Raw genomic sequence first — 12,077 nt, forward strand, 5'->3', positions numbered from 1 at the left:
TACGGTGGTTGTTCGATACAACGACCACAATAGCAAATTAGGGTATATTTTTCACTTAGTTTAGGCATCCAAACCAAATAAAAGATGCCGTCAACCAATCTATACATCAAAACTGGCCAAGAAAAGCTAGATTTGGCCAATAAAATATTCATTCTAAATGTTTTCAAACAAAAACTAATTGATCAGAAAACAAAAAAAGATGGTTCGAATACTCAATACATACTTTCAGAATGATCCGAGAGAGAGTAAAATGAGAGAAGAAAGAACCGTTTGCCCTTGCCCTTACTTTATGGTGATTTTGCACTGAACCAATGAGAGAAACTTAATGATATTATAGACCTTTTTAGCCCCTCCTTTTCATCCAAAACAGATAAAGATGAGTTTGGGCTCTGATCATGAAAACAACAAGAAAGAAGAGTTGGGTTCTGATCTTTCGCCCCTATTTTTTTTTTTGTCCAAATCAATGTCTTCCTACCACTGTTCATCTAAAATAGAGATTAAGGGCCTGTTCGTTTGGTCTGATATCTGATGTGTAAAAATGAAATAATTACATTAAGAGATATATTGGTATTGGTGAATTTTTCTTTCTTTTGAATTCTAAATGCAAAGAATATTATTTTAAATTCTAAAAAAATGTCAAATATCTATTTTAACCCCACCGAGTATCCAACCTCCATGACTAGGTAGGGATAGAGATGGAGATTGCCTTAGTGGGGATAGGGTGGGGATGCGATTAATAGTATTACCCAATTGGGAATCAGCCAATCAGGATGGGGATGGGGAGTGAAGTCCACACCTTGCCTCGACCCCAATTATATATTTTAAATATATGTGTATATATATTATATTAAAAATATAATATTATTTATATATATCAAAATAAATTTGAAATATTATTTGCATTTTAATTTTCCTTTAGTTTAAACAAATACCTTTCTGAAAACAAACTTTTAATTAAAAAATTGGGGATTTAGGTCCGTCTCCATCGGGGATCAGGGATGCAGGCTAAACTTTTTGCCAACGGGAACTAGGGTCAGAGACGGGAATTAATTTAAAACTTGGGGTCAGGATGGAGAGTATGGTCCCCACTCCAAAGTTGCCAATTGCCATTCCTACTCGAGGGGTCATCCTCTAAACCCATAACACCCCCAAATCCATAAATATAGTTCTAATAATTATGATAATTATAAGCGTAGTATCCAATACTTATGAAAATTATTAAATTTTTCTAATTATTTATTTAGATTATTGGGATTTTTATAATTTAACTTTCACTAAACTAAATTACCAAAATCAGTATTTTTTTAGTAATTAAATATCAAAATCAGTAATTATTGCTAAAAAATTATAGTATATATCAAAATTACTGAAAATATAAAATAGATTTATATTTATTGAAATTAATTTCCACTAAAAAAAATTACTGAAATCATTTTAATTATTATCTGATAATATCATTAAATATTAATAAATTGACCAAAATTACTAAAAAGTATAAATATCAATAGCAACTTATTGCGAAAAAATATTGATAATATCAAAATTACAGAAAATGTAAAAAAGTAAATTTATATTTATTGAAATAAAATTTTCAATGAAAATTTATCAATAATTATTAATTATTAAAATTGAATTTATTAATATTTAAATTAATTATCAATTTTCTGTAATTATTGATTTCAATAATTAATTATCAAAAGTTTATGAAGTTAAATTACCAAAATTAATAATTTTTGGCATGTAACTTTTAGTAATTAAAATTTCTAATTTACCAAAATTATGAAAAGTTATAGTTTAGGTGTTGTTATTTACTGAATAATATTCAATAATATCCATAATTATTGAAAATGTCAAAAATATTTCCCAAATTAATTTAATCATGTTTTTTTTTTTTGTTTTTGGTTTTATATGGTATTTTAGGAGGGGGCTTGGCTAAGTGATTGAAAACATGAGAGAGAGAGAGAGAGTAGGACTCTAATGAAGAAGAGTGGGCTGCCACGTGACTACATGGAAGGGCTAGGTTTTAGGCAAGTATCCATTTGTGTGGATTGGGAGAGATTATAGGAAAAGATTAGAGTGAGAGAGATTTAAGGGAGAGATTATAGGTAAGTTTCCATTCTTGATAAATTTTCTTCCTAAGTTAAATGTGTTTTGTTCCTAAAATAAAGTTGGTGGGTTTTCTTCCTAAAATATTGGGGAAAAAAAGGGGAGATTGCCACGCTGAAATGGGGCAAAGAGAGGCCATCTAACAGTGGTAAGCCCTATATATTTGAAAAACTATTTATATATGCCTTTAACTTTATAAAACAACTTATGTAAAAGGCAAAAATATCATTAACTATTCATTAGATTTTCAAAATCTGACATTTTCTCTCTTATTTTTTCTCTTCTCCTGCTCCTCCTCTCCTTAGAGGGCAATAACGCCTTTCATTATTGATGCTGCCTGATGCTGTGTGTCTAGTAGTAGCTAGATTGATTGTATGGCCTCTATTGGGATTTGAGACTGATAAATCACACTGGTGTTACAAGTGTGGCAAATGGGATTATAGGACAATTTGGCATACTTACACGAGACTTGTCTCTACATCCCCAATCTACAAGCTTCCATAACTTTTCTGTTCCCCGCTCTGTAGTAGGTATTACCCGGTTTTAAAAGATTAGGATTTAGGGGGCATTATTTAACATTACCACTCTGGTTTGTTCGGTTTGTTAAGAGATGATGTGGAGAGAGATGAGGAGAGGATTCGTTTTGAGGATTTGGAAGTAAATTTGGCATTATAAAAATTTTTGAGTGTGCTGTTAACGGTTTTAAACGGTGCAATAGGGGATGTCCTGTTTATGTCATACAGGGCCGATTAATAAGGCATGTATAAGCTGATTTTGAAAGTTAGGGTATACATAAATAGTTTCTGAAAATTATTATAAACAATTGCACATTGTATGATGTATCAAAACAATGTACTTGGTTTCAATGTTAAAAATCAAGAGCAAACATGGACACTCAACACACTACAGGAGAGTTTGGATCTGCCACCCACGAGGCCTCTATCTCTCCATGCATGACGATCCATAAGGCCTATATCTCTCTATGAAAGAAAACTGAAAGTCTGTTTGGTTTATAGTTGGAATCGGAATTGAAATGGTCTATTCCTTCAGTTTGAAATTAGAATCGGAATAAAAATTTATTGGAATAGGTTTTCATTTGGTGGGGGAGGGGGAGGGGGAGGGAATGACCATTCTCTTATATGGAAAACTGTCATTCTACTAGAAATGAGAATAAGAATCCAATTCTACATAACTAAACAGTTACATCATTCCGATTCTAATTCCAAATTCCTACAATTAATATTTATACAATTATGTACAAGATATTCCTAATACAAGATTACAAGAAACTAATCGAAGGGTGTGAGCAAGGGTTGCACTGACTGAAGCCGGGCTCCATGTGGGTAATGCCTTTGTGGGTAGTGGATAAGTTCAAATTACTTGGCATGCGTCATCTTCCATCCAACCCTAATGGTTTTCCACCGTGCCAACTTACTCAACGCGTTTAAGCCACTTAAACCGTTAGCTAATGATATCGCATTTTATAAATCTTTAACAAGGTGGTTATATATATATATAGACACTCTAAAAGCTTCTCACCGAATATAATATAATAATTAATGATAAACAAATATGTCTAGCAGCTAAAAACAAATAAGCCTCATATGAGGTTAGGAGGTATCCTATATTCGAACAGTAGTGCTTTGCTAATTGCTATATATATAAAAGAAATGTAATGCTACTGGTGAGGTGCAGAGGAGTTGGTGGTGGGATGGGATTGGAGTGATTATTGATTACAAGGTGGTAAGTGGGTATCTAGTCAAACTTAGTTGACAAGTTTGATTAGGTTGAACCTTTAAGTTCAACTTTTTGGGCATGCAGCAGTGGTTGGTCATCAAATTGCAAAGAAAAGAGTAGAGACGTAACCCTCACTCTTTTGTTTTGTCATCATCGCAACATTGCTTATGCTTGCAACTTCCAACTTTGTCCCTTTCGTTTCGTAATTTAATTTGATCTTGAGAGTTGTGATGCCATGCCATCCTCCGCGTATGAACATGAAAATAACCCAAAACGTCAAAACTGGTCGTTGAGGTTGAGCCACCTCACCTCTACGTTCGGTGATTGATTCACATCACATCCAAGATTGTATTAATTATTGGTTGCTTAGGTGCTTAATCAACAAGACTCAACAGTCAACAACACACCACCCGGAGTCTGGACTCAACACATCGTACAAACCTTTCATCAAATCAAGCAACACCTCAGGCTCAGAAGTCCTTAGGCATACATTTCATTTTTAAAGGAGCAGAAATCGTATGACGCAAAAACAATACTCTGAAAACATCGTTTTCAAACCCACGCACGGGCATTTATATTGAAAGTGGGGCCCACCTTCAATCTCTCAACTTCACAAGGCAGATCAAATGGTTATGGTTGAGAGTTTGAGAGTTACTGTACTGTACTCCAGCATCCAAATATGGGAGAGAGGATGGAGCAGGGAAGTGGCAATGGGGTCACCAAACCCCCACACATACACGTACATATATGTCCAGAAATCACACAGCTGGACAACACTCACTACATTGTTTTTTTTGAGTAAAGTTGTCGGTCAAATCACAGCTGTCTTGAAAGGATCCGGATGATGTGGGTCCCATCATTCACTACTGAGACTGAGACTCGAGAGTAGTGAGTTGAGCCCTTCGGCCCAGGCCCCAGGGCCGGTGGGGAGCTGCCTAAACCTAAACCTTATTCCCACACCACAACGCGAACGGGATATCTCGTGGGCCCCACCCCAGCCCCCGGGTTTGGTCTCGTTGTAGTCGGAACGGGATAAACTAATCCCCACAACGCGACGAAAACCCTTCCTCTGCACGACGGTACCACCTTGGACTGTGCTTTGGGCCTTAGCGGCTTAGCCCTTTGCCCTTGAGCCGTCGTTGAGACTCGACAATACTGAACGGACTCTGCTTTCTTCTCTTCTCTTCTTGAGCCGTTGCTCCTCATTAAATCTTGATTTCCGCCTTCCGCGTACAACGTACCGGACTACTGGGGGTGTTATTAAAATACGTAGAAGATACGTAGAGGGCAAAACCTTATATTTTGTATGTATTTACGCTGTATATATTTACATTTGTATTGCTTTCAAACTGAGCTTCAGGGATTGGGATGGATGATATGATCAACAATTATAGGGGTATGGAGTACTTTGGGGGGAATTAATGTTGTCGATCGACTTCTGACTTGTCGTTCCTACGTACTCTCTGCCTATGGTGCTATAAATAGGAACCTCTCTCACTCTCATTTTGGCTCACCAAATTCTCTCATCATCTCAATCTAAACGCAGGTTTCCATTTTCCCTATCTCCATCCCATGGCTATTTACAATGACAGGGCCGTTGTTGCTTCTTCACTACTTGTCATCTCCCTTCTCCTTCTTCATATGGTTGAAGCTGATCATCATCAAATGGTAAATTAATTATGTCTCCTCTCATGCAACTTCATTCTGTGTTTCCTTTCTTTTCGAAGTTCTCTGAGTCTGAGTATTAGTTTATATTAATTTTGTTGTAGACGATGGGCACAGAGGGCTATCCACCAACCCCCCCTTCCATAGGTACGTAGCTATAGGTGTACTCATAATATTACTAACGGGTGCAGAAGAAAATATATAGTGAAATGGGATTATTCAATAGTCCAACTTCTTTGTTGATGGATGATCAGATTGTGGTGTGGCATGTGCGGCGAGGTGTAAGCTATCGTCGAGGCCACGGCTGTGCAAGAGGGCGTGTGGAACTTGTTGCTACAGGTGCAAATGCGTCCCGCCTGGCACCTCTGGTAACCTGGAGGCCTGCCCCTGCTATGCCAACATGACCACTCATGGCAACAGACGCAAGTGTCCTTAATTCATCGATCATTCCATCCATTTTCTATCTTACTATCTCTCTATATTTCAATTTCACTTCTCTTCAATCAACAACCGATCAACCAGTCCTACTTGTACGTAGTCGTTCCAGTCTTGTGTAGAGAATAAGAGAGTAACCAGTATCCATCCATCCATCCATCTATATATATATATATATATCTTCTCCAAATGAAATGTTGTTGCTCTGCTTACAACTTTACAAGAACAACTGTTATAAATGAATGATTTATTTATTGAAGCTTCTCTTTTAGTTAATAATAGAAATAATCCATTCATTCTTGGGAAAGTTGTGGAGAGGGGGGCAGAGGGTTTCGTCCTTTATTGAGAGTTGAGAGGCGTATAAATAATAAATTGATTAATTTTCATTTCATTTGCCCGTACGTGGTGGGTTTGAAGCCAATAGGGCTTATGGTGTATGAATCAGTGGTCGTCCGTGGTGGAGGCATATCTCTGCTATAGTCTATAGCCTGTGAATCTGTGATTATCCAAATTAAGTTCTAATCTAATATATTTCACGGTTCCAGCTATTTATTTATTTTAACTAATTGTGCTACTTAAATAGCCTGAACTACCAATATTTGTAAAGCCAGATTTAAATATTCTAACTTGGATCAAGATTTAACAAATGAGATAGCAACAAACTAATTAGGTGGTGACACCAGGTCAGAGATATTACTGATCATCCGGGGATGACTACTGTGGCCACACCTGGGGTCTGGGGCAGCTTAATTTCTAGCTTTCTAAATTTGATTGATGCAAACGTTCCAACTCAAGCCCAAATCCAATTAAACATTAATTGGACTTTATTTGCTATTTCTTCTAATGAATCTCCTTTTCCCTACCAAAAAAAGCCCAAACCCACTACCTTTCTCTTATTATTAGATTTGTATTATAGAATAAACACCCCATTATTGCACTCCTTGAGCTAGATGGATGATCTCATATAAATAGATCTACTTATTATTTGAGCAAAGGTAGCGCTGTTAATGGGTTGGGTCTGATTTAGAACAGGGTGGGCCAGCCTCTAATTGGACACTCGGGTCTGCCCTGATTAGAGCCGATTAGACCCAATTATACGGGACATCTATAATTCTTTGTCATAATAATAAATTGAAATTTCATTCTATATAATATAACCTCAATAATTGAGAAAATAAGTGGTTTAGCCAAATTTATCCTATATATCTATGGAATTTACCCTTTTGAAAATAAATAAAATATATCTTATATATTATTATCTATATACTCAGTTTGGAACAAGAGACACAATTATTAATCGGGACACAAATGGAACCAACATAATCGGTGGGATCAATTTGATTATATCAGATAGAACCGACCCATTAACAGCTCTACGTAAGGGCAATCAACTAGGGGTGGAAGTCGGGCCAGCCAGGTTAGGTTGAGATCTACCCTAATCAACCCGAGTTGTTCAACTCCTAACCCTAATTTTAATAGGGTAAGTTAGGTTCATGTCAGGCTTGGGTTAGTTTTGGGTTGACTTGACTTCAAATGTACATATTTCCTAAACTATATATTAAGGATTCATATTAATTCAATATTAACATTACTATACGTGGAAGATTATCATGTTTTATACAAAATTTGCCAACTTAAAATTTTTAATATAGAAATATACATTCATTATATATCATAGATACATATTGATAAATCCTAAAAAAGGTCCCTTAAGTGGGTAATGGAAATTAGGAATTGATTAACTCATTATAAGATTTATAGTACATCTCTTAAGATGCCACCACTCAGACATGAACAAACAAAATAGAAAGACTCGAATCAATACTGCTTGCTTAACAGCATGTCTACCAATTTCACCATGGCAGGTTGGTAGAAATTATAAATTATAACTAGTGGGGACCTGTGTGATGCATAGGATTTATTAAGCGAAAGTGAAACAATAGAAATGGTCATTTACTAAAATATCCTTCACCACTCAAACATGAACAAACAAAATAGAAAGACTCGAATCAATACTGCTTGCTTAACAGCATGTCTACCAATTTCACCATGGCAGGTTGGTATAAATTATAAATTATAACTAGTGGGGACCTGTGTGATGCATAGGATTTATTAAGCGAAAGTGAAACAATAGAAATGGTCATTTACTAAAATATCCTTTATAGTTTCATGGATTTACTAAAATCTACCATATAGTTAAAATTTTACTAAAACACCACTTATAATTTGTAATGGATTTAATCAATCTTCCATTAGATGACAGTGGAAAATGATGGTGTTAACCCTAATATTCATTTAAATAAATTTAATCAAAAGAAAATAAAAATAAAAATAAAAATACCATTTATGCCCTTTATAAGACACGGACAACCACTCTATTGGCTATATTTTATTAATTTTGTTTTTTGTACAAAAAAAAGTTAAGGGTATTTTTGGAATAAAAAATTATGGGCCTAATGGCAAAACAAACACTCATTAATGAAATGATGATTAAGTAAATAACTTGTAAAATATATGGGATGTTTTAATAAAATAAAACTATAATGTAGGTTTAAGTAAATATGTAAAACTATAAGATGTATTCTAGTATACAATTGTTTTATATTTTTAACTTTTTAAATAATTAATAATTATTCATATTTTATATACTACTTTTAATAAATTTTTATAATACAAAAATAAAAATAATTAATTTAAGTTAGGTTTATTCAACAAACAGATGAAACTGACCAACCAGATTAACTTGACCCGAGTTGGGTTAGTTTTTCTAGTATTTTAGGTTAGCTTTGGTTAAAAAATTTCCCAATTCGACCAAGTTGGATCAATTTCACTTTGGCCATTTGTAAACCAACCAAAATCGAATGACCTAACCATGGATATATATATATATATATATATATATATATATATATATATATATATATATTTAATTTTTAATAAGGAAAAGTGGGAATTTTCCCATATTTCTTAATCTAAAATGTTTTATATCATAAATCTAATTTTTAAATTTATTTTTTAATAATTGCACTATAATTTTTAAGTCTAAATCTTTTGAACCGACTGACCAAACCAAAAAATTGACCAAAATCGATAAAACTTGAGTGGATCAGTTTTCACAAAAGGTCAATCGGTTTCAGTTGACCAACTCCCCAAGCTAACCAGGTCAATTTTGTTGGCCAAATAGCCTACGACCGAACCGAACCAACCCATGAACACTCATAATTTCAGCTAAATTAATAATCTCATTTCTAATAAATAACAATAGTTTAATCTCCAATAATTATTGAAAATTTATAGCAAAAAATACACAATTATTGAAAATATATTGATAATGAAAAATAAAATAATTACAAAAATACAATAAGTATTAAAAATATATTAACTTAGTCAATAAGTATTAAATTTATAGCAAAAAATACACAATTTTTTTAACTATTTAAAAACTAGTTATGTTAAATATTTTGTTATTTAAAATACCCTGTTATTTAAATACTTAAATAATATGTAAAATATTAGTTAATTATGGAATTTAATTATCCATAAAATCATAATTTATACTATGATTACATAATTTAATTATTAATTTTGTAATACATTAAATTCTTATTATTTTCAATATAATGTTATAATTATTTTTCTACTTTAAAGAAAGTTTTTAAATTTATTACATAATTTCTTTATTTTAACTATTTAAAATCTAGTCATGATAAATATCTAGTTATTTAAATATTTAAATAATCTATAAAATATTTAAATGCTATTTGAATTTTATTTATTTAAAGACATTACATATTATTAAATATTTTACAAACATTTAAATTGATGATTTGAAAAACATAACTTAAATTGTTAGTACATAATTTCGTGATATATTTTGTAAAAATATAAAATTATTTATTAGATAATTTCATTATTTTAACTATTTAAAATATAGTTATGATAAATACTTAAATAATCTATAAAATATTTATATTTTTTGTTATTTGAATTTTATTTATTTAAAATATTACATATTATTAAATATTTGAAAAAAATTTAATTCATAATCCAAAAAAATTTAATTTTAATTGTTAGTACATAATTTCGTGATATATTTTGTAAAAATATAAAATTATTTTTTGTGTTTTTAGTAAATATTTTAAAGTTATTATATAATTTTGTTAGAATATTTAAATAATTCTTAAAATTTTTAATCCAAACGTTCTTTAGAGATATTTAAATAATTCTTTATAGATAAAAAAGTAAGGGAGAGGATAATTAGGAATTAGAGATAATTCTGGAGAAAGTGGGAGAGGTAGTTTAGGATAAATTGTAGGAAAATAGATTATTTAGGTTATTAGGAAAGTGCATCTCATTGGTTGTTTCAAAAACGACATGGAATAAAAAACAAAAAATTCAAAAAAAAGGAGAAAAGACAAGTTTCGATTCATATTCAGTCGTCGAGATTGAAAGAGTAAAGACAAGTTTCGATTCTATTTGAACATTCAGTAATCCTTATATGGTCATAATTGGGTTAAACCCTATAGGGTCGGGTTGGGTTCGAGAATCATGTATTTTTAAGCCTGGTTGGATCAGGTTCAGGCTGGAGTGCTGGAGGATCGGGTTAGGATTGAGACAAACCCGTGTTGAACACGACCCGTTGACATCCCTATATATAACCCTTGCATGTTTCTATTGTTTATCTTTAACTTAACAAATCCCGTACATCGCACCCCTACTAGTTAGTATAATAGGATGCTATCAATTTTAATAATGGGCTTTCACATATTTTAAGTTCTCTTGGAATAGAGCTAGTTTTGTCCTCAATTGGGACATATAACTATAAATTGTCTGTCCATTTTTTTTAATTTATTTTCATGATTCATTTTTCATTTCTCTGATTTTATAGTCACCGATTTGAATTGGAAAAAATCCATTTTATCAACAAACAAAAACATTTTTATGGATCATACAGAATTGAATTGACTCATTTTTCAATCTAATACATAAAAATTGTTATGGAATTCAAAGATTATATTATTTTTACGGTTTGGGTCATGGTTTTGAAAACTAGACCGAATTGGATGCTCGGACTGGTTGACTTGGGAAATGGTCAGGCAATCGGTTTCGTTTCACCCTAAAACCACTCCTGTTCCAAAAACCATTGATTTGGTTAGCGGCTTGTTGACTTGGGCAGCCGAACTATCAACCCGTCGACCCAAACAACAAATTTTGGCTATTTTTATTTTAATTATTTTTTAATTTTTATATTTTAAATCAGAATGGGTAATCTGTTCAAACCAGATGATCAAATCATTTGACCCAAGAACTGGTCCCCAAATGGTTGCATCCGGTCCGATTTTTAGAACCTTGGCTTGGGTCATAATAAAGTAAGGCTTTATATTATATTGGGCAAATTACACAGATCCCCCTGTATTATGGGGTTAGTGACAAAGGCCCCTACACTTTTTTTTTTTGTAACAAAAGCCCCTACAACTTTTGCATTGCAACAAATGCCCCATCAATGGTTAAGTCAGGTAACAGAAGATGTTAAATTACTAAAATACCCCATTAAACATTTTAAATTTTCTTTTTTTTGCCCTTTTCTTTTCTCTTAAAACCTAGCTGGCCCAAATCGAACCAGAAATCATGTCGGGTAGAGAATCATTCATTCTCGGCATTCAAAACGGCCCAGTCCCTTCTTAGGGCCTGTTCATTTCCTCTTAACTCTCATCTCTTAAGAGGAATTTTTTAATTTTAAGAGAAAAATTGTTGTTCGTTTCCTCTTATCTCTTATCTCTTAAAGTGCAATCATACAAATTTTTATTTTCCAATAATACCCCCAGAAAGACAAACAAAAACTCTAATATATAGGGTCAAAATAGATATTTGATAATTTTCAAAATTCAGAATTCAGAGTTCAGAACAACATTCTCTGCATTCAGAGTTTAGAGGAAAGAAAAGTTCACCTATACCAATATACCTCTTAATGTAATTATTGCACTTTTAGATGTCAGACTTCAGAGAAATGAACAAGCCCTTAGCATAGCCATCGCAGATACCAAACATGAGATTAGCTTTCAGTTCCAACGGGACATCAGTGTACAAACCCGTTACAAGCAGCACTCCTTCATACCAAACTGAGATCCTCAGAA

The 12,077-nt window shown here is 32.8% G+C and overlaps 1 protein-coding gene across 1 annotated transcript; it reads left to right on the top strand.

Annotated features, from left to right (window-relative positions):
* Positions 1-5,194: 5,194 nt before the first annotated feature.
* Positions 5,195-6,202, top strand: LOC148876405 (gibberellin-regulated protein 1-like). The gene is made up of 3 exons (XM_088966771.1): positions 5,195-5,511; positions 5,613-5,655; positions 5,763-6,202. Exons 1-3 carry the CDS (start codon positions 5,416-5,418, stop codon positions 5,942-5,944), a joined length of 321 nt encoding a protein of 106 aa, XP_088822897.1. The 5' UTR covers positions 5,195-5,415; the 3' UTR covers positions 5,945-6,202.
* The last annotated feature ends 5,875 nt before the right edge of the window (positions 6,203-12,077 follow it).

The sequence above is a fragment of the Nelumbo lutea genome, chromosome 1, assembly GCF_056320005.1.
Source record: "Nelumbo lutea isolate HS-2025 chromosome 1, American lotus-T2T, whole genome shotgun sequence".
Taxonomy (NCBI): Eukaryota; Viridiplantae; Streptophyta; class Magnoliopsida; order Proteales; family Nelumbonaceae; genus Nelumbo; species Nelumbo lutea.